The following is a 20,090-nucleotide window of genomic DNA, read 5'->3' as shown; positions in this document are numbered from 1 at the left end:
TGGTTTATTTTCAGCGAGTCCCTTGGCAGACTAAACTGGTGGATACGTTTCAAACCTGGCTGTGTCCCTAGATGGGCGGCCAAACGAGGTTCGACCGCTTGAGCGGTGCGACACCTATACGTTTATTCTCGACGCGATCGAAAGTGCTTCGTCGCGTGGCTACGATACATACTGGGCCGGGTACGGTAACTGGTGGGAGACTTTCCCAGGAGAGGAAAAGAGGAGTCGGTTGCATTTTTATTACATTTTCTATCCTGTACATGACAAAGGATGAGTGAGCTTCCGAGCATGGCGTTTTCATCGGGAATTGCTAGCGCTCAGCGCTGCGTTCTTGGGTACTTAGAAGGACCGGGAAATGGTGTTCAGGGAGATATATCTAGCTATTATTGGGGTTTTTGTAGAATCTGAAGGGCATGCTGGGAAATGCCGGGCTTGTCGTTCCGTTCGGTTGGAACATTACTGAGCGGTTGGATGGATTAGTACCGTTTGCCTACGGATAGGAGAACCTCGGCTGGCTTCAAGGCGTAGGAGTCGGAGTCAGTAATAGACCGTGCTGGAAATGCACGCTTTTATCCCTGAATATTCCCTCAACGGACTGAAGATCATGGTTCATGTCTGTGTATTTGTGTTCGTAGACGCGTAGTGCCGTGAGGCAACTCATGGGTATCTTAAATCCTCCAACTCATGTCTTCTTGACCTTATCAGTCCACTCCTTGGCTCCTTTAACACCCTCATGTCCCCTCCTAAACAACCCCCTCTCCCACTCCTCCAAACCCCTCAAAAACTCCTCCCCATTGCCCCCCACCGCCTCATCAGCCTTTCTAGCATGAAGACCAACCTCACCCGCCCTCACAACAAATGTCTTTCTCAAGACCTCCGCTATCTCCTTCTCGTCGAACAACTCTAGCATTTTGACGCCGACACCGTAGAAGTGAGGACTTTGGTCACGGAGGGGAACGGCACGCGGATCAGCTTTCAGAGCGGCGAGGACGGTGGTTGAGAGGCATGGGGGGAGGTTGAGGGTTAGGGGCGCGGAGGAGTTGGGTGTTGAGGCGAGGGCGAGCATTTCGGCGAGCCAGAGGGGGAGGGTTAGGGGGGTCTGGGCTTTGAGGCCGTGGGGGGAGTTGTCGAGATGGCCGAGGTCACGAACGTCGATTTCGAAGTGGCAGGGGACTTTCTGCAGATTTTTAGTTTTGTATTTGTGATTGTTGGGTCCATGGCGTGGGGGAAATACCTCTGCATCCGTGAGGATGGCGTCAATGTCGTAGTACGACATCTTTGCTGTGTTGTAACTTTTGGGGTATGCTTGAGGGAGACGCGTAGAGTGGATTGGCGATAATTACATGGACGCGCCGATGACATAATCTTCAACTTGACTACCCTGCACCAGAAGGAACAACATCTTGATCAAGAACGAATAACAAACAGCTTCTCGTCCATTGGGCTAGAATAGAAATGTGACAATTGATTCCATACTTAGCCGACGTTGCATGCATGGCCCGCCAACACTCACGAGGTCCTCTTTTGCGTCATTAGCATCTCAGACTTCGGTATTCCGAGATCGGCGATCTCGGAGACCTGGGAGATTGACACTGGAATACTCGGTTTATTGCTTTGAAAAAGAATGGAATCAAAAATTTGGTTGTTGACGTCGTGTCGCTGTTCGGTGTTTGGAGAAGACCGAGCTGAGTGACCCAAAGTTCATGATTGATAGTGATGTCTAGTTGAGCTAAACCAACCTCATCAACAAAGAGATTCAAGCAATTGAAGCGTGAGAATGGGAAAGAATGATGATAATCAGTCAGATCATGTCCATCAGATCGAAAAGGAAATATCCAGAAGACCATAGACACTGCAACCCAACATCTTCCATCGTGTTTTACTGATAAAGCCACAACACTAGCCACTAAAGCCAAGCCTCAGATCAAGCCAAGCTCTCCCAAATATGACGACAGATTGAACCAAGCTCCCCCATTCGGCAGACCCGACATTGCCGTCCCGATCAGCTCTTTAACCAACCCCTCCCTCCGCTCGACTCGACTCTACTCGACTTTTTTTTGACATCATCGTCAATTGCACTATCACAAGCTTGCCTATAATAATACTGTGAGTTCTTTCACTGCACATCTAGCACATGTCAAGAAAATTGCTTTGCTCTCGTTCAGTTCCTAACCTCAAACTCAATTTCATTGGTCCATTGCTAATATCAACAGCTTCAAAATGGCTTCCGCTCTCCTCCGTTCAACTCCCGCCCTCCGCGCCGGTCTGCGCGCCCGCTCAACTCCCCTCGCCGCCATGGCCACAACCAGCTTCGTCCGCAACAAGGCCACCCTCCCCGATCTTCCTTGTACGACCCCTCCCGCTCCCACAATCATCCATCATCACAACTAACAAAGACTAGACGACTATGGCGCTCTTGAGCCTCACATCTCCGGCCAGATCATGGAGCTTCACCACTCCAAGCACCACCAGACCTACGTCACCGGCTTCAACAACGCTACCGACGCCCTCGCTGAGGCCCAGCACAAGAACGACGCCAAGGCCGCTGCTGCCCAGGCTCCTCTGATCAACTTCCACGGCGGTGGTCACGTTAACCACTCTCTCTTCTGGGAGAATCTTGCTCCCAATGGCAAGGGCGGTGGTGGTGAGCCCGAGGGTAAGCTTCTGACTGCTATCAATGAGGACTTTGGCTCCTTCGACTCTTTCAAGAAGCAGACCAACGCTACCCTCGCTGGTATCCAGGGCTCCGGCTGGGCCTGGCTCGTCAAGGACAAGAACTCTGGCACTCTGTCCATTGTCACCCGACCCAACCAGGACCCTGTCACTGGCACTCTTGAGCCTCTTCTTGGTATTGACGCCTGGGAGCACGCTTACTACCTCCAGTACCAGAACCGCAAGGCTGAGTACTTCAGCGCCATCTGGGAGGTCATTAACTGGGGCACTGTTTCCAAGCGATTCGAGAAATAAATATGTTCGTGTTAGCTGAGTTGTAAAGCTCGGAAGAGTTGTTGGGGAAAATAGCGATAACGTGTACGCAACCAAGGTCGACGTTTCGTCACCATGCATCACCTGTTTGTTTGTCAAGATACCGAGTGTATAGTACCTTGAGGTTTAATGAGAGAACTTGAAAAGAGTAGATATGTACAATCTCCAGGAGGCAAGGAAATGAGACGTATGTTCTTAGTAATGAATCCTTAGGTACGGTCAGTATATCTTAGGATGGCTTCAGGCCGGTCATCTTTCAACACTTTTATTAAATATCAGAAGCTTCCCAGCTCATCGCCGAGCTTTCAACCAGGGCCTACAATATCTGATACCGCCACCCTTGATCATGTGTTTCCACCATCACATCCCATAGGGATTCGCCAAACCAGGAGTAGGACTCTTTTCGATAGCCTTGATCAATCAGCCCACACGTCTTCAAGATATAAAACTTCATCATTTGCTGAAAAATATACCGATTCCTTCCGAGGTTGGTCCCGTGTTGCATCCACTCGGTATCAGTAGAGGTAAAAAAAAGTTGCCTCGGCTTGCGCAAACAAAATCACCATGCTGCAGGCCTCCAAACTCAGGGCTGCTGACATCTCGCAATTCCTTGGTAGGCCGCCAACTCAGCTGGGAACTCCTCGTCGAAGATCTCAGCTGCGTAACTGTACCAGTCACTGTTCGCCTCGGAAGTTCTCGCCTCGAAGAACCGCGCATACTCCCACCAAACTGGATACTGCCCTGCACAGTCCCAACCAAGGATCCAGCTGATAAGGTTGTTGGAGACAACAATGTTCTTGGGGCACAAGGCCCCATGGGTGAGCACTGAATGATAGTCAACCCGAAATTGAGAGATCAGGGCCTTGGACACAGCCTTGGGCACCGACTCATACAAAGTTGACATGAGAAGTGCCATGAACTGCTTTTGGTTGGGGCTTGGACGAATTGCGTAGTAGGTATGGTCAGGATGCTTGTCTTGAAGCAAGGTGTAAGTTCCTGACTCGATAGATCCTAGGGGAAAATTTGGCTTCTGCATGCTCTCTCTCCGCATCTTGTGGAGGAGGTTGCGGAGTTGCCTGGCGTACATATACTTGTCACTCTTTGTCAGTCTTGGCCAAACATCCTCAAGCAACTCGCCAATCACGGTGCGGGTAATGGCACCGTCTGAAGAAGAGATGTCCTGATCATGAAGGGACAGAGGGAGAGCTCGAGTATGGCCCAGCATGGACAGTCTCTCATGCTGGACCATTCCAGCATTGGAGATGAGAAAGGTATATGTCTTGGGTTTGCCAGGCGCATCATTCTTCTTGGTCGGAGCGGCCTGTAAGCAGAGGTTCAAGTTTCGGTTTCGCAAGAGTGAAGTCAGGTACTGAGTGGAGTCGTCTGGCATAGGAGCTACGCATTCGATCAGTGCTTGTGAACTTGGCTGGGATGGCTTGCATTCTTGCTTACCATGACCAAGGGGATGAACGTCGGTGTAGTACTTTGCCGCAGGAGTGATTCTTGGCTTCTTGTCCTGCTTTACACGCTTCTCCTTGGCTTCCATCATGAGCTCGCTGATGGACCGCTTGAAGGAACCTCCATCAGATTTCTGGGAGCCCAGGGAGGAACGGTTAGACCAGTCACCCAAGGCATCTCCATTAGCGCCTGTGACTCTGAAAGGAGCCAAAGACCCCTCTCTCTTGATATGAAGGGGCAGCTTGGGAGATTTCTCTCGAGGAGCCTCAGCGAGCATCTGAACCCGCTCAGGATTCATCGCAGTCACATCAGGCGCGGGTGGAACAGAAGGACCCGGGGCTGGACCCGGACCAGGACCAGGACCAGGGTTAGGACCAGAGGCAGACATGACCAGTCAGTTAGTTGAAGAACTTTTCAGACTGAAGAAAGATCTGTAAGGAGTGAGTGGTTCCAGACACTGATAGAAATGGCCAAAGACCATCAAAGAGCCGATTTGAATCGTAGCACAGGATTGCCTTTGTGCATAACAAACGGGAACAACAAATGGGAAGTCAACTCGAGAATGAGGCGATGAGAGGTGAACAAAACAAAATAAAACAAAACAGAGATTTTAGGTCGGTGTCGTCATCTAAAGGTCCCTTCCTCTGAAGTGAGTCGCAAACGCAACTGCCTCGCACCTGCCTGGCACTGGCACTTGCGACTGAATAACTGCGCCAGTGCCCTCAGTTCATGAAGCATCTGATCAGACACGCTGAAGCCCCATAATGTACAGTCAAATGAATTGATTGCGTCTGAATCATTGTAATTAGGATTCGTGGTTGATGAAAGCCTGTACCTATGGCCTGTTATTACCTGCTAAGTACAGACCTCGTGTGATGTTGGTTGAACATGATCAAAAGACCAAGCCAACACATGAGATTGCAGCATAGACTGGAAATTCTTCTCTTGTATTAGCAACAGTTGTTAATGAGAATGATGAAAGGGTGTGCGATCCTGTGCAGGCTGTCAGAGTCAGCAGACAGCCATGGACTGGCAGCAGTTGAAATCTCAAAGGAACAGGCCTCTACACTCACCGTGACTTCTAGAGAAAACGGCACTGGTTGATGTAACATAATGCTATTTCATAAGCCCGACATAAATCTGATACTAATATAAGTGGAATTCGTTCCCGGCCATATGGCCCAACATTTCATACATAAGCCTATCGTAGTCATGAACAACATTTCTAACAATCCTTTGACCTCAAACATATAAGCGTCTATCCCCCTTTTTTTTTTCTCTTACCCCAGACGTTTTCGGATAAAATGGAATCTAAGACAAGGAGCAACGGTGGTCAAGACATTACTCGCCGTTTTCCTGGACCGGCTCCTCTTCCTTTCGCTGCGTGTAGTGGCGAGGAAGACGATTCTCGCCCTCAGTGTAAGGGAAACCAGCCTCTTCACGAGCCATGTCGTTTACCCACTTCTCATTACCTTTGAGGCCTGGATTACAGCCCAGCTCCTGGCACTTAGCAGCCAAGTAGAACCAGCCAAGAGCATTTCCGACAGTGCCGACCTCGTCACTGACACCATTCTTGGCCTCACGAGACATCCTGGAATGGAGCTCATGATCAGTGTAAAGGTCCATGAGATGTCCAGCAACGGTCTTGTAGTCGCCAGGGGTAACGAGAAAGCCATTGACCTTGTCCTTGACCTGAAGGGGAATGCCGCCTTCATTGGAGACAATCACAGGAACTCCGGCATGAAGAGCCTCAGAGACCTTGATTTCGAAACCCTCACGAGTGGACAGCTGGAGAATAACGTGGGCATTGGCAATGACCATGTTGAGAAGCTGGTCGTTGGCGTCCAGGCGCATGACGCTGACGTCGTCGAGGAGGTGAGGGTAATGATCTTCAAGTTGGGCCATGGTCTGATCAAAGATGATGGCACCATCCGGGTCATCAATGGACCCATTACCGCAGCTGTCAAGGTTAGCAGCAGTTCTGACAGTGGAACATCGTGGACTTACACAACGAGCTGAGGAACATCAGAAATGTTGGCCTCATCACAACGGCGGCGGAACTCAGCATATGAGTCGATGACAGTGGGGATACCCTTGGCTGGGTCGAATCGAGCAACTTGAGCAATGTACTTGCCTGTAGATCGATGTTAGTTGTTTGCTACTAAGCGACGAGAAATCGTCTTACGGTTGGGCCAATCGAGCTCAGTCATTCGCTGATTTCGGCATTGTTGGTTATAGATATGAGCATAGTAGCCGGTATCCCACTTGTTCATGTGTTTGTTGAGGCCATCAATCCAGTCGGTGGTAGCAGGGAGGTAGACGACCTTCTCCTTGGGAACCGTGTGAGGAACAAACTTGGGGATAGGGTGGCTGATGAACAAGTCAGACTCTTTGATGTTGCTCCAGAGGTAGTTCCAGATGTCATTCTGGGGAGAACCCTCGACGGCGACGAGATCGCTTCGGATCTGAATGTGAGATCGGTACAGAATAGGGCGATCAGGTGTGATTCTCTTGATCATGGGGACGAGGCCAGGCATCTGAGGGTCGTCGATCTACACCGGTTGTTAACTTGCGTGATCCCAACATAGTGAAACAATTGACCTACAATAATGACATCGGCACCGCCATCCTCAGGGGGGCGCAGAGGTCCGCCCTCAGACAGCCAGTATCTCTTAGCATTGTCCTCAATCCAGTCGGTGATAGCAGCCTTCTCCGCGTCCGAAATACGCTGGTCAGGGTGACTGACACCCTGGAGAATGTTGTGCTGATTCTTCGTGATTCGGAAAACGCCAGGTCGTGGCTTGGGGACTAGAATCAAGTCAGAATCGCGTGGCGGCTGACATTGTCTGGAGTATTGCTACATACCATACCAGGTCACATCAACACCCAAGAGACGGCTGAGACGGACAAGAGCGTGTCGCATGAGAGCGACACCACCACCCTGGGGAGTGGCACTGAAGAATGCAATTTTAGTCTTCTTCTCTCGGAGCTTGTTGGCATAGAACTGCATAGCACCCCATGTGGCGCTGGAGCAGGTGTCCTTGTGGTTTTGGAGGTTGGTGAGATGAACACGGAAACCAGCGTCTGTCTGGACAATACCGCGGTAGCCGACCTGCAGGTGAGGAACGAGAGAGGGACCAAAGTTACTGAAGCAAATATTGTCAGTTGCCATTCACGCGGACATTCGATTTTGTCCCCAACTTACAGAATACACTTGCGGGCCATGGAATCTGCTTGCTCATCAACGCGCTTGACGTCCCAGAAGTTCTTCTCCTTGGCTTCGTGGTCGGGTCGGAGCACAACAGGTACAATATCGAGGTCAAGCCAAAGGCGGGAGCACAGAGAAGGACTCATGTACTTGAGGGTGACAGGGAGACCAGCTCCAATGAACTTGACAAAGTTCTCATGCTCATAAGTTTCAACCTCGTTGATGATGTGATCAGCAATGAGATCCTGGCCCTCACGCATATCCTCGTCGAGAGAGATATGCTTGATGGAGAAATCATTGAGATAGACGGTGTCGTGGATAGCAAGTGCAATCACGGCGGTATGGTCATCGGCGAAAACGGCAGAGATTCCAAGGTACAGAGTCTACGGTTGAGCTGCGTTAGTCAATTCATGTGCTAAAGATGAGATCGACCTCGGTCTCCATAATACAGGGGTCTCAAGAGCTCCAATTGCTATGACGCAAGTTGTCATGAGGGATACATGATACGACGGAAACGGGAAGCACGGGAGATCAAGAGCAAACTTGCCTGGAGAGGAGCATTGACGTGACCATCCTTCTCGACGAGAAGGCTCATCTGCCTCTTGCGGTGCGACGTAGCGCCCGTGGAAAACTTGCGGGTAGGCTTGTTGGAACTCATGATGGCAGCAATTGCAGCAATTGGCGGGGTATTGGTTGTAAAGGCGGGGTAGCAATTTGGTGCTAATTAAAAAGAATGAGCTCTCTCTGTGACGTGAAGAGAAGAAAGCCCAAATGAAACAGCTACGGATGGAAGTAAAAGAAGTGAGGAGAGTGAACAAGACTGCGGCTGGGCGGCAAGATATAGTCTTGGTACACCTCCTTGATCAGGTCAGACAGACAGACAACAGAAAGGCGGTCGTGAGTAGGAGGTCGGGATCGAAAGAGTAGTGGAGCTATAGTAACAGCTTAAACGTGGACGCCCCGGGTGAGATGGCAGAGTATGAGGGATCGAAGGCCCTGAGAGATCCGTGTTGGCAGCGACCGAGCAGGGAAGCCAGACAATCTGCAGAAAAGAAGACAAGGTCAAGCTTGGCTGAGGTACCTGGACAATGGAGGAGGCCCCGTCAGCGCGGGTCTCTGCAGGAGGTTGACGAGGGTGGTGATGTATGTACAGTACTTGACGGCCTCGTGTGAGACAAACAGACAAGGAAGCCGACTGGGGGCGGGGAAGGGTTAAAAGACTGGGCGTGGGGTGAAGAGCCAGTTACGTTTGAGGAAACAAGGTGAGCAAGTCGAGCAGGTGATGATTCTTTAAGGTGAGGAGACGAGTGGTGTCAGGGAATGGGAGACGAGGAGAAGCTTGGACAATGCTTCGTTATATCACGTTGACTCGTGTTTGGTTGAGGAGGCAAGAAGGAAATTTGAATGAGGCCTTGCCCTTGCCGCCCTTGTGAGTTGCGAAGCCACGGGATGGATGGAAGCAGGAGCGGGCGTAGGAAAACTGCAGGTGGCACCTACTCCTTCTGCGATGGCCCGTCTCCGTGCCAGTTGACAGCAGGTTCTGCCCGATATCTTATCTTGGAGGCTACGTCAACCCCAAGGTGACGATTTTCTTGTTACCAACTGTAAACACGAAATCGAAACAAATTATCAAAGCCGAAGAGCCCGAGATCACGGAAAAGGGGGGGTCAGGAGAACGAGAGATACAGGGCCAAGTGAGGTAATGGGGAGGTGGTCTGATATGCGCTATGAGATCACCGGATTGGGTGAATTGGATCGTGGACCTTGTTTGACTGTGGTGTTCAAAGACTGAAGAAAGAGTGACTAGGAATCACGACTTTCTTGGAGACACAAAATTGAAAATATTCAAATCTAAGCGTTGCCAATGTGCTTGCTGCAGGTACGGCGTCGCATTCAGATGCTGTTGGTAAGTTTTGATGAAGGGGACAAAGTGAGGAGAAGAGGGAAGAGTGGGAAGATGAGATGCGACAAGTGACATTCTGAACACTGCAGAAAAGGAAAAGAGGGACTCGGTGAGGTTTGTGAGCCCCCCAAGGGTGCAGCCACAGCATCACTCATTCTTGTTACTGTCCATTGAGTTACTGTTGTGTAATGAGCTTCAAAGTATAATGCTGTCCCGCTTCAGGCTAGCCAGTTGCTGGTTAGACACGCGGGATTGGTGATAAATATTGCACAGGAAAGAATGTTGTTAGGGGACTCTCAGAGCATTGCTTGTTTCGGTCGCTCTCAACATGATCACAGGCAGAAAGATATGAGAGATCATTCTCCAAGTTTCTGCATATATTACCCGAATTACATCGGAGAGTTGCAAGATAGCAACGCAGGTAACCTCCGAATTGTATCTATTCTATTCTGTGGGGGCTTTATTGTAGCCGCACCAAGAGTGCTGCACCTTGGCGCTCGGCTGACACCAGATCAACTCTATATCTTCTTTCGGAAATCTAGGGTAAGTTTATTGGTCTGTTGCTCCAGCTGTCAACTGCTGGGCTGTCACCTAGAAAGTACACTACTGTAAGTGTTAACGGGCCCTAAAACGAGGTAGCGCTGCCGAACCCCGCGCTGTCGGTGGGGTCCGTCAATTCAATTGCGTGAGATGCCAGGCCTGGGTAGGTATCGTTCCACGAGGCAAGTGTCCGGGGATACGTTTTCCGCAGGCAGGAAACTGCGGGCGGAAACAAGCCCCCCGACCGCCGGTGAATCCCCCACCGGCCAGGCCAGTTTTCACGGCCCGGGGAAGCTATCCTCCAGGGCACCCACTCGACCTTAATAATGGATCCTCAACCATCTCGATACATCATAGAACAATGGACCTCTCAGGCGATTATGCAAGGGACTCGCCTCTTCCTTGTTATCTCTGTCCCTATCTACTTCATCTTCAGCCTGAATACCAACTTATGTAGGTCATTTCCAAGCATGCGGGTGTTGCTCGAACTTGGGGTGGTTCAAAATCAATCCAGGGTCTTTCGCCGCTCAATTAACCGTTGTACAATTTAACTCAACATGTTTGACAAAGAACTTCACAAACATCCCTCAACACATGCTTCAGGGTTTGCGACTCGTAACTCAGCCTCAACATCTCTCCCAGTCAACTCCAAGTCAACTTGACACCAGAACGAGTTACCTCGCCGAATACGTATTGCATTTCGTACGACCTCTGTACAGATCGTGGCTTGCTCATTTCTTCACCGTCTCAAGATTCGGTCAGCTGCCCTCCCAATCGTATGATGACCTTTCAGGCATCTTGAGCTTATGGCTGATCTCTTACCGAGATATCAATTATTCAATGCAAAGATTCATCATAGAAACTATCACTATCGAGCCCTAACATCCTTGATCGCTGACCGGCGGTGAGCTTGTTAGTTTGTAGAGGTGCCAATCATCCCACTACCGGCAGTACGCATGTGCCTCAGCAACATCTTCATTGGATCTGCTTTTGTATTGGATGTGTCGGACAAGGTCCCCCAACAGATCCAAAGCGGACGGGTGAGCTTCCGGACGCCGTGCAGAGATTACATGTGCTTCAATTCTCGAGTTTCACAGAAAAGGCGGCAGAACATAGAGCGGTGGAACCCACGATGCAAGTACTGCATGTACCTGTACCGTCGAGCTCAGTGCAACCCTTGCTCATTGACTATGGTAACACATAACCCCATACCCTCATGCTTCAAAGTCATCATGGATTGAGACGGACCTTGGTCCCTGAAGTCCCTGATAAAATTTGTGAATGGCATGAGGCCACGCGGTCAGGAAATCATTGCTTGGAACTGCATAACCTCATGGACGTTTCAACACCATCACAACATTGGTACGAACTTGTTCCAAAGTCACAATGACTAACGAAGCGAGTTCGATTCATACGATACGTCAGGTTGCGATTTGAACTCTCTTTCACAAGCATGCGGTTCGCCTCCAAAACCTGACAGTCACTCATGTGAGTGTCATGAAGGAAAAGGTGACCTTTGAAGTAGCCAAAGAGTGCTAACTTGAGCCAATTTGCCAGCAAAAATGACTTCCACCGGTCACTTAGTCAATGTCGGGCCTATTTCTCCAAAGAAAGCCGTTTCTTATCAATCTGGTGATGGTGCAACTATCTCCACTAAGATAAGATCGGTCTCCGACCATTCTTCGCAGGAGTGGGTTAGCAGCAACCGGCTAGTCGGGATCTACGATGTGACTGGCCGCGCGGCTGAAGACGTGTTCCCGGCATTTTCCAATGTTTGCTGATGTGAGGCATCCTGACCTCGGAGTCACGTAAGACTCATTTTACAGGAAACAACATTGAGAATTTCAGCGATTTAGAATGGTTCCAAAGGCTTTGTTCGGGGTTTTGGGCGTTTTAGCGCTCGCTTCTGGTGTCGCGAGCGGCCGTGAACGAATCCAGCCAAAACACGAGTATGCCAAAGAGAGGGCGCATATGGTTTTTAATGCGATCCATTCCGCAGGTCGAGAATGGGGTTCTGCCCTCTACCATAATGGATTTGGCTTCTTTCCGGCTACTGTGCCTGAAGGTACCATGTTTTACCACGGTTCTCGACAAAACGTAACCCCGACTGGGCCCGAGTGGTTGGCTTTTGACATCGAACACGCCGAAAACTTTGCGCGATCTTTCAAGTATCGGCCTGGTGGAAGACACCCTGGAGCGCCGCCAGGACCTCCTCCTGGCAAAAAGAAGCCAGATGCGGATGAGGGACAGACAGGAGAGAACGAAGACCGTCAAGAATTACGACGCCGCAGCGAGTACATAAAGACCGGCACTGGCAACGATCCGTTGGATGAGGTTGCTGACACAAAAGGGGATGACGATCCTGTTGTCGTGAGGGGTTACTTTCACACGTACCAGACAAATCGTGACCTCAAAGTTCTGGTGATTGATGGTATGAGTGCTGGAAAAACCGACATGGGCACACTCGATTCCCAAGATCTGGTCCTTCGCGAGAACAACACCAATAGGGGAAGTATGGATGAATGGAACCGAGCTCATGATTTGTGCAAACTGGCATCTGAATGGGGCATCGATGGTTTTGTTCGAATTGAGATTGGCATCGAAATTATCAAGTGTGACTTTGGGGAGAGCTTAGATCTGGTCAGCATGATGCGTACAGAGTTGATGGACCGTATCATGGGGAAATCCGGCTTGGCAACGTTCCAATTTGTGAGAGCGGTTGGTGAGCGATACGATGGTGTCGGAGCTAATCGACTTCGTATTGATTTCTCGTCAATGGTTTCCGGCCTCTTCTTCCCCATCAACATCTCCAGTACTGTCGTGGGGCGCCCAGATCTGAAGAGACTTGGTTCGGCAACTCTGGAGGAGCTCAAAGACGTCAAGGCGTACCTGGCCAACGTGTTGCGTCAGCCTCGGAGGTTTATCGTGGACTGGCAAGGCGTGACGGACCTAATCATCGCTCGTTACAGTAAGAGACTGGCACTTATGGTGCACGAACCGTTGCAGTCGCACTATTTCATCGATGAGGTCGAGGCTGCCACGTTGACCTGGTACAACGCGCCGCCATCACCCGATGATAATTCCATGGAAGACCAAAGAGAGGTTAATAAGACTGCCGATGCTATTGAGCAATGCCGGGTGCACTACCTCCGGCCAGCCCTCAAAGCCAGGCAGCAATGGAGTTTCGAAGATGAGTTGGTCTACACATCTCTCGACGCGGTATTGGGCACTATCTGTCAAACATTGTTCTCGGTCCGCAATGCCTTGCTCGAAGCATCCGGCTCGGATTTGGACGATTATAGGATCAGACTTGACAACGAAAACGATACTGAAATGGAAAAGGCGATCAGTAGTGGTCGAGCAGTGATTCGGGCACTGATGAGCGATCTCGGTTGGTCAACCTGGAAGAAGCCACAGCCCTGTCAACCAGACGAGGTCAACACGATTGCTATGTGGCCGTATGGAACCAAAGAAGACCATTGGCACCCCGGATGCCGTTCAATCGAGACAGTGCAACAGCCCGGTGATAGTTATTGGCGGAACCGCAGACCTCGCAAGGTATAACCTCGTCTCAAAGCGATTCGGCCGCGATGACAGGATCTCGTCGGTTTTTTACGTTAGTTGCAGCGTTGCCGTCTGTTGCAAAAGAGAATGGCCGACGCTTCCGCCTTTACGGATGGTGTTTGCCAGCTGGCAGTGAATTGAGCGATTAGACAACTCTGACAATAATACCCAACACATTTATTAGCGAATCCAAGAAGGCAGTGATGTTCAGGGCTAATGCAAGGAGCCAGCATTAAAAACTGGCCAAAAATGTGAAATAGATCAGATCATACGACCACGCCAGGAGTCGAACCTTTTGGACAAGTTAGGGTCTGGATGCGGAGAAGCTCGTTTGATTGAGAACCTACCTGGAATCTCTAGAGAATTCGGGAGATCTGGAACCGAAATCTAGCGCCTTAGCCATTAGGCCACGCGGCCGATGGGAGTTTACACGAGAAAAAAGATTTATGAGCCCTGCTTGGCATCATGGTGGAGTTGTTGACATGTTTGTGGGTTGTGCCGTTGCAGTGGGTATCATGAGTGAGGGATGAACTGAGGCGATCCATTGACCAACAAGAGACGAGCAATTGTCAAGCAGAGCGGAATAGTTCCTTTGTCTGGGCAATCCTTTTTCAGCTTTCATGCCAAGATATGCATCAAGGTCATGACGTGGGACGGAATAGACAGACCTGACATGCCTTACAAGTCACAAGGAGACACTAATTGAGGAAGCTCTACGTGCAACTCCACCAAGATCCAGGTGCTTATCAATCTTGCAGCAGTGATTCGCGCGGTGGGATTCCGCCCCCTGCAAATGCGACTCTGGATTGACGACAAAAGTCAGATGTTTTGTCGATGCTAGGTATTTACAGTCTCGACCCGTTGCAGCCGCAAGAGCCGTTCCGATCTATCTTCGAGAACCCGGGGTGATCCGAAGCTTATTTACAGGTGTCAGCCCACTCTTTGTCACAGGTTTCAATGTTCCAAGCTCGTGGCATCGAAAATTTAAGGTCAAGAGCTGGGTATTTCCGCATCTCCGTCAAGTGCAAGACTTTTCCCTGGGCAATTGAGGCCTTTCAGCACGAAGTAGCTGACCTGTTTGAGCAATTGACTGCCAGACAACTCAATACAACGTATGCAAAGCCATGACACAGGGGTGTTTGATCGTCTCTGCTCTACCCTGCCTCTCTCAAACTTACACGCAAGACGGCGGGGCATTAGCATGAAAGGAACGTCAAGCCTGGGGATATAGTTGGGCCCTGCATTTCCATCAGTCTGGATCCGACGAAACATATTAACGAATGCAGTAACTAACATAAAAAACGGTATCCAAAAAAAGAAGCCCCAACGCCAATCCCGGTGACGTGCGGCTCACCCCGCGGAGATGCTCTAACCAAAACCATCAGACCACTATCAAGATCGGACCGTGATCCAGGAACCCACACGGCGAACGGCGCTGTATTCGGGTCCATGAGCTATTCTTTTCGCATGGCATGATGCTTGGCCTTGAGAGTCATGAAGAGCGTAATGTTCTTTCTCCGCGCCATGACTGGTTCTCCGGCCTGGTATATAAAGAGTCTAAAGGATGGCCAGTTTGACGACATTATTCTCGGCATCATCTAGTATATCAACACTACAACAGCCTCTCAACTCTTCCTCACATCTCTTCAACGCCAAACAAACAGTACACAATGGCTCTCACCGCAGCACAAGTAGCAATTGTGAAGTCAACTGCTCCCATCCTGAAGGAGCATGGCAAGACTATCACCACCACTTTCTACCGCAACATGCTCGGCGCTCACCCTGAGCTCAAGAACTACTTCTCTCTACGAAACCAGCAGACTGGAGCTCAACAAGCCGCTCTCGCCAACTCTGTCCTCGCCTACGCTACATATATCGACGACCTTGGCAAGCTCTCCCACGCCGTTGAGCGCATTGCTCACAAGCACGTTTCTCTCTTCATCAAGCCAGAGCACTACCCCATCGTTGGCACACATCTCATCGGTGCCATTGGCGAGGTTCTCGGTTCTGCTTTGACGACTGAGATCAAGGACGCTTGGGTTGCTGCTTATGGCCAGCTCGCTGATATCTTCATTCAGCGCGAGGGTCAGATGTACGAGGCTGCAGGCGAATGGAACTCGTGGCGCAAGTTCAAGATTGTCAAGAAGGAGGCTGAGAACGACTCTGTTACTAGCTTCTACCTTGAGCCTACTGATGGCAAGTCTCTGCCCAAGTTCCTCCCCGGACAATACGTCAGCGTGCAAATTCCCATCCCTGAGCTTGATGGTCTTCTCCAGAGCCGTCAGTTCAGTCTGAGCGAGGCTCCTGGCACCGGCCACTACCGCATCAGTGTCAAGCTTCAGGGTCCTACTGAGGAGCCTGCTGTTGAGGATCTCGCTGCTGGCAAGATTGCTGGTCTTCTCTCCACAAGACTTCACAATCGTTACAACGTCGGTGACGAGCTTGAGCTGAGCCCTCCTGCTGGAGAGTTCTCCCTCGACCCTGCCGACACTTCTGCTGCCAAAAAGCCTCTTGTTCTCCTCTCCGCCGGTGTTGGCGCCACTCCTCTCGTCTCCATCCTCGACTCAGTTCTCCAGTCCCCGACCGCCTCACGACCTATCACTTGGATCCACGGTGCTCGCTACTCTGGCTCTACCTGCTTCGTTCCCCATGTTCTTGACTCTGCTAACAAGCACGAGAACATCACCGCCAAGATCTTCCTCGAGGACGTCAAGGAGGGTGACCAGTACGACTTCAAGGGCAAGATCGACCTTGCCAAGCTCCAGAAGGAACAGCTTCTCCAGCTCGACAACGCTGATGCTGAGTACTACATCTGCGGACCTGAGGACTGGATGGTCAATGTCAGGGCATTCCTCGAAGAGAACGGTGTTCCCCGTGAGCGCCAGCACCTCGAGCTCTTTAAGACTGGTGATATTTAAAAAGTGATGCGCTACATATGATGGGTTTCCTTTTATTTAATCGGTTTATTGTCTGGCATGTCGAGGGCGTTGAGGATCTGCTGTGCTTTTTGCAGCGGTATGTTTTGTTTGCTCAGATTGAAGAAAGAGTGCATATACTAGATACCAGATACCACCCTCAAAAACAAAAAAGAATTATTCAACCTAATCTTCATTCGCTTCTGGCTCGATAATATCCAACGTGAAGAACTTAAGAGAGTGTCTTGGTAAATAGCCGACGTGTTAGTATCACGTGTAGTACAGTGAGACGAGCCACGAGTAAAAGTAACGAGAGACAATAGCGACAACATGTGTGTGTGTGTGTGTGTGTGTTTTATCTTCCCAGGCAAGGCTTGAGTTACGACTGGACGCCACCGTCCAATGTCTCGCCTGTTTGTGGACGACGTTGTATGCAGTCACTTTAAACGATGATGGGGGAGAAAAAGTAAATATTGATACCCTTGTCTGTGGGGATGAGATCGGATGATGAACCGATCGAGATTGAGTTGGTGAGGTATTACGTATTAGTTATCGGTGGAGAATGGGCATGATCTGAGGTGATATGATGGGAGATGTCATGAGAAGTGATCATAGGAAGTGGTGTGGTTGTATGCAGGTTGTTACAAGAGAGTAGAGGGCCATACAGAGGACAGCTTGGAAGAAATATCAGCCAAAAAAGAACAATACTACCGTTCAAACCAGTGACTTGCCACAATCGCAATATTTGACTCAACTCATCAACAAATCGCTTTCGTCTTCTTCGCCTCCACGCAACTGCAGCTCGCCGAACTACCCTCCAATGAAGCACACCGTCGAACCGATATATCAATCAAGCCTCTTTCTCAAATCTGCGGTGAAGAAAAAGGGAAAGGCCCAAACGAGGCTTTCTGTAAGGACAGGGCTAGCAGGGAAAGACGTGCCTCGTGTTGCACCACATGGTCGAGGAGCACAAGGCGTGCTGTTGTGATACATTGCAGAGAAGGGAAGAGACGCCACCGCTTGTTGAGATTGATGAGAGACTTTGATGATAATGAAGAATGGAGCTGGTTCTGACTTGATATGAGTGCTTGATTCAAAGTAGTGAGTTTGATATCTTCCACTTGATGATATCTCAAGGTATGGCGTCGAGACATACATAGCAGATTCTCATCTGCTTCATCTTGCTCATCGACGCCGATCCATTGGATCGGATACCCCTGACAAGGTCTCACGACGAGGATACCGACAGCATCGGAACCGCCTCACTGGCAAAAGCTACAGGATCCTCGATGCAGCACGACACGCTCCGTAGGCGAGTCCATGCATGAGCCTCTTTTCCTTCCCATCTCCTCCTCCTCTTCCTAATTCACAAAGTGTGGGAAGAGCTGTTACTGTGCCACCAAAAACAAAATGCAGCATCACTCAATTCTTCCATCCCTCCTTTCTATAAACCGCCCATCTTTGTTCCCCTTATTTCTTTGCCGCTGTTCGAAAAATAAAAAAAAGTTTCATGTCATGGCAGAGACAGTTCATCGGAAAGCTTGTGATCGCTGCCACGCGCAGAAACTCAGCTGCAAACGATATAACGACGAGGCGTGCGAGCGGTGCGTCAGACTCAAGACGGAGTGCAAGTCTAGTCCGTCGCTACGGTATAGGAAGAACCAGCAGCAGCTTGCGGAAAGTCAGCAACAGCAGCAGCAGCAGCAGCAACAGTTTGTCGATAACGGGACGACTTCTTCTCTTACTACTACTTCGAGTGGACGCCGCTCGCCGAAACGACGACGGACAGACAGTCAAGAGGATCCGAGTCTTGTCTCACCCGACGCGGGTACGTGCCCCCTACCATTCTGCTTTATCGCCCTCTTATTTCTTCTGTCTTGGATGCAACCGACTCACAGCCGAGTCAAGGAGAAGCAGCGGTGTCAATAATACCCAATAACAATACCAATACCCATACCCATACACACACGGACACAGACAACAGCCTCAGCTTGACGTCTACGAGTCATATCCTCCCCGTCTCCGTCCCTGTCCCTGTCTCACCCGACCCTGTAGTCGACAGCACCGACTTTGCCTTCACCTTCGACCAGCAGCTCGCCTTCTTCACAAATCCTCAGTATTTATCTCACTCCGAGTTCCCCGGAACTCGTCCTGTATTCTGGGAACCTGCACCTCTCTACCAGCACCAGCAGCCACCTGAACACCCTTATCACCAGCCGCCGGGTGAAGTTGCACCAGAGCGTGACGCCCTTCACCAACAGCACGTCGTGCCCCTGAGCTGTGCACCTGAGCACAGCAGCACCTCTGACAAGCGCGCGTCACGCACGCAGTCGAAGCAGCAGCAGAGGAGTAATAGGCCTAGGCCCAGACAGATCACCCTCCGCCACGACGCTGACTTGTCGCCGCTGCAGCAGCACGAGGTTCCCCAGATTCACTGGATGGCGCAGTTGTCTGACATAAACGCCCGGCTGCTGGACCTGGCGTCCGCTTTGCCTTCTCCCCAGGATGGACCGCTGATGGGTCGTCCTGTTGATGAGAGGTTTAGAAGTCAGGGGTTTCCCATTGAGGATATGTTCAAGCTCACGCGACGTGTTGCTGATATTCTTGAGAAACCACCTTCCAACAATGATGGGAGTAAGATGCATCACTCTACTATTGATGGGAGTGATCCGGGCAATGCCATGTTCATCTTGTCAACATACGTGCGTCTGCTCGACATGTATCAACGAGTCTTCAGCCTCGTACACACAGAGCTAGCAACACAGACAGGCACAGGTACGACCTTCAGCTTCTGGAAACTACCCGCCGTGACGGTGGGATCCTTCGCTGTAGAGTCGTCTCCATTTCTGCAGATGTCTCTCACGATCCAGCTAGCAGAGGAGTTCTTATCTCGTCTGAGAGGTTCGACGGCGCGGTGGTCAGGGGCTGGGAACGCAGCGTCCATGTTCGCGGGAGTTGTGGATGTGTCTTTTCAGGCGTTTCGGGATCGCGAGGAGGCTTTGGCGAAGCATCTGGTTGAGTTGCGGAGTGAGATAGAGCCTTTGATAGATTCATAGGGGGCAGTGACCTGAGGAGAGGGCACGAGTTGGATAGGGAACTGGGCTGGCGATGGATGCAGTATCGGTATAGGGGCTTCAACTGTTCTGTTTCAAGATGGAGGAGGCCTCAAGAAGCAATTCACTAATACATACCATCGTTTTTCACTGAGACAAGCACACATCACCAAGTGTCGAGAGTCTGTGAGGAGGCTTACGAGCATACCAAGCCTCAACTCTACGAAATCAGGGGCAATAACGCAGAAACTTCACAAGCACATTCATGAAACACCAGACTTCCATCATCTCTCATCAAAATCCCCTATTTTACCCAACAATTCCCATTTTCTCAGAGTGGCAATCTTTTCGTCGTCGAAGTTGAAGCCCAATTCATGCCCAACTGACCCAGAGATCTGGAACAGCGCAAATCATATGCCGCTCATCTTCGGATTTCCCAGACAGGAATTTGATCCTCAGGGCCC

At 50.4% G+C, this 20,090-nt stretch overlaps 7 protein-coding genes across 7 annotated transcripts; 4 read left to right on the top strand and 3 right to left on the bottom strand.

The window, feature by feature from the left end:
• Window positions 1–682: 682 nt before the first annotated feature.
• Window positions 683–1,276, bottom strand: FMAN_12321 (uncharacterized protein; the record flags this gene model as incomplete). Its single annotated transcript, XM_041834846.1, has 2 exons — window positions 683–1,177; window positions 1,235–1,276. 2 exons carry the CDS (start codon window positions 1,274–1,276, stop codon window positions 683–685), a joined length of 537 nt encoding a protein of 178 aa, XP_041685068.1.
• A 944-nt stretch (window positions 1,277–2,220) lies between these two features.
• On the top strand, window positions 2,221–2,967 carry FMAN_12320 (putative SOD2-superoxide dismutase (Mn) precursor, mitochondrial; the record flags this gene model as incomplete). The annotated part of the gene is made up of 2 exons (XM_041834845.1): window positions 2,221–2,347; window positions 2,402–2,967. 2 exons carry the CDS (start codon window positions 2,221–2,223, stop codon window positions 2,965–2,967), a joined length of 693 nt encoding a protein of 230 aa, XP_041685067.1.
• A 601-nt stretch (window positions 2,968–3,568) lies between these two features.
• On the bottom strand, window positions 3,569–4,831 carry FMAN_12319 (uncharacterized protein; the record flags this gene model as incomplete). The annotated part of the gene is made up of 2 exons (XM_041834844.1): window positions 3,569–4,380; window positions 4,438–4,831. 2 exons carry the CDS (start codon window positions 4,829–4,831, stop codon window positions 3,569–3,571), a joined length of 1,206 nt encoding a protein of 401 aa, XP_041685066.1.
• Window positions 4,832–5,784: 953 nt separating this feature from the next.
• Window positions 5,785–8,309, bottom strand: FMAN_12318 (putative trehalose synthase; the record flags this gene model as incomplete). The annotated part of the gene is made up of 7 exons (XM_041834843.1): window positions 5,785–6,403; window positions 6,451–6,577; window positions 6,629–6,995; window positions 7,049–7,251; window positions 7,309–7,589; window positions 7,649–8,034; window positions 8,199–8,309. The coding sequence occupies 7 exons, from the start codon at window positions 8,307–8,309 to the stop codon at window positions 5,785–5,787; spliced, it is 2,094 nt and encodes a 697-aa protein (XP_041685065.1).
• A 3,642-nt stretch (window positions 8,310–11,951) lies between these two features.
• On the top strand, window positions 11,952–13,658 carry FMAN_12317 (uncharacterized protein; the record flags this gene model as incomplete). Its single annotated transcript, XM_041834840.1, has 1 exon — window positions 11,952–13,658. The coding sequence occupies one exon, from the start codon at window positions 11,952–11,954 to the stop codon at window positions 13,656–13,658; it is 1,707 nt and encodes a 568-aa protein (XP_041685064.1).
• A 1,670-nt stretch (window positions 13,659–15,328) lies between these two features.
• On the top strand, window positions 15,329–16,576 carry FMAN_12316 (putative flavohemoglobin; the record flags this gene model as incomplete). The annotated part of the gene is made up of 1 exon (XM_041834839.1): window positions 15,329–16,576. The coding sequence occupies one exon, from the start codon at window positions 15,329–15,331 to the stop codon at window positions 16,574–16,576; it is 1,248 nt and encodes a 415-aa protein (XP_041685063.1).
• A 1,512-nt stretch (window positions 16,577–18,088) lies between these two features.
• On the top strand, window positions 18,089–19,629 carry FMAN_12315 (uncharacterized protein; the record flags this gene model as incomplete). The annotated part of the gene is made up of 2 exons (XM_041834838.1): window positions 18,089–18,401; window positions 18,551–19,629. 2 exons carry the CDS (start codon window positions 18,089–18,091, stop codon window positions 19,627–19,629), a joined length of 1,392 nt encoding a protein of 463 aa, XP_041685062.1.
• Window positions 19,630–20,090: the final 461 nt, after the last annotated feature.

This window comes from Fusarium mangiferae (genome assembly GCF_900044065.1).
Source record: "Fusarium mangiferae strain MRC7560 genome assembly, contig: FMAN_scaffold009, whole genome shotgun sequence".
NCBI lineage: Eukaryota > Fungi > Ascomycota > Sordariomycetes > Hypocreales > Nectriaceae > Fusarium > Fusarium mangiferae.
Note: the sequence above shows the minus strand (reverse complement) of the source record. Positions and strands in the feature narration are given on the sequence as shown.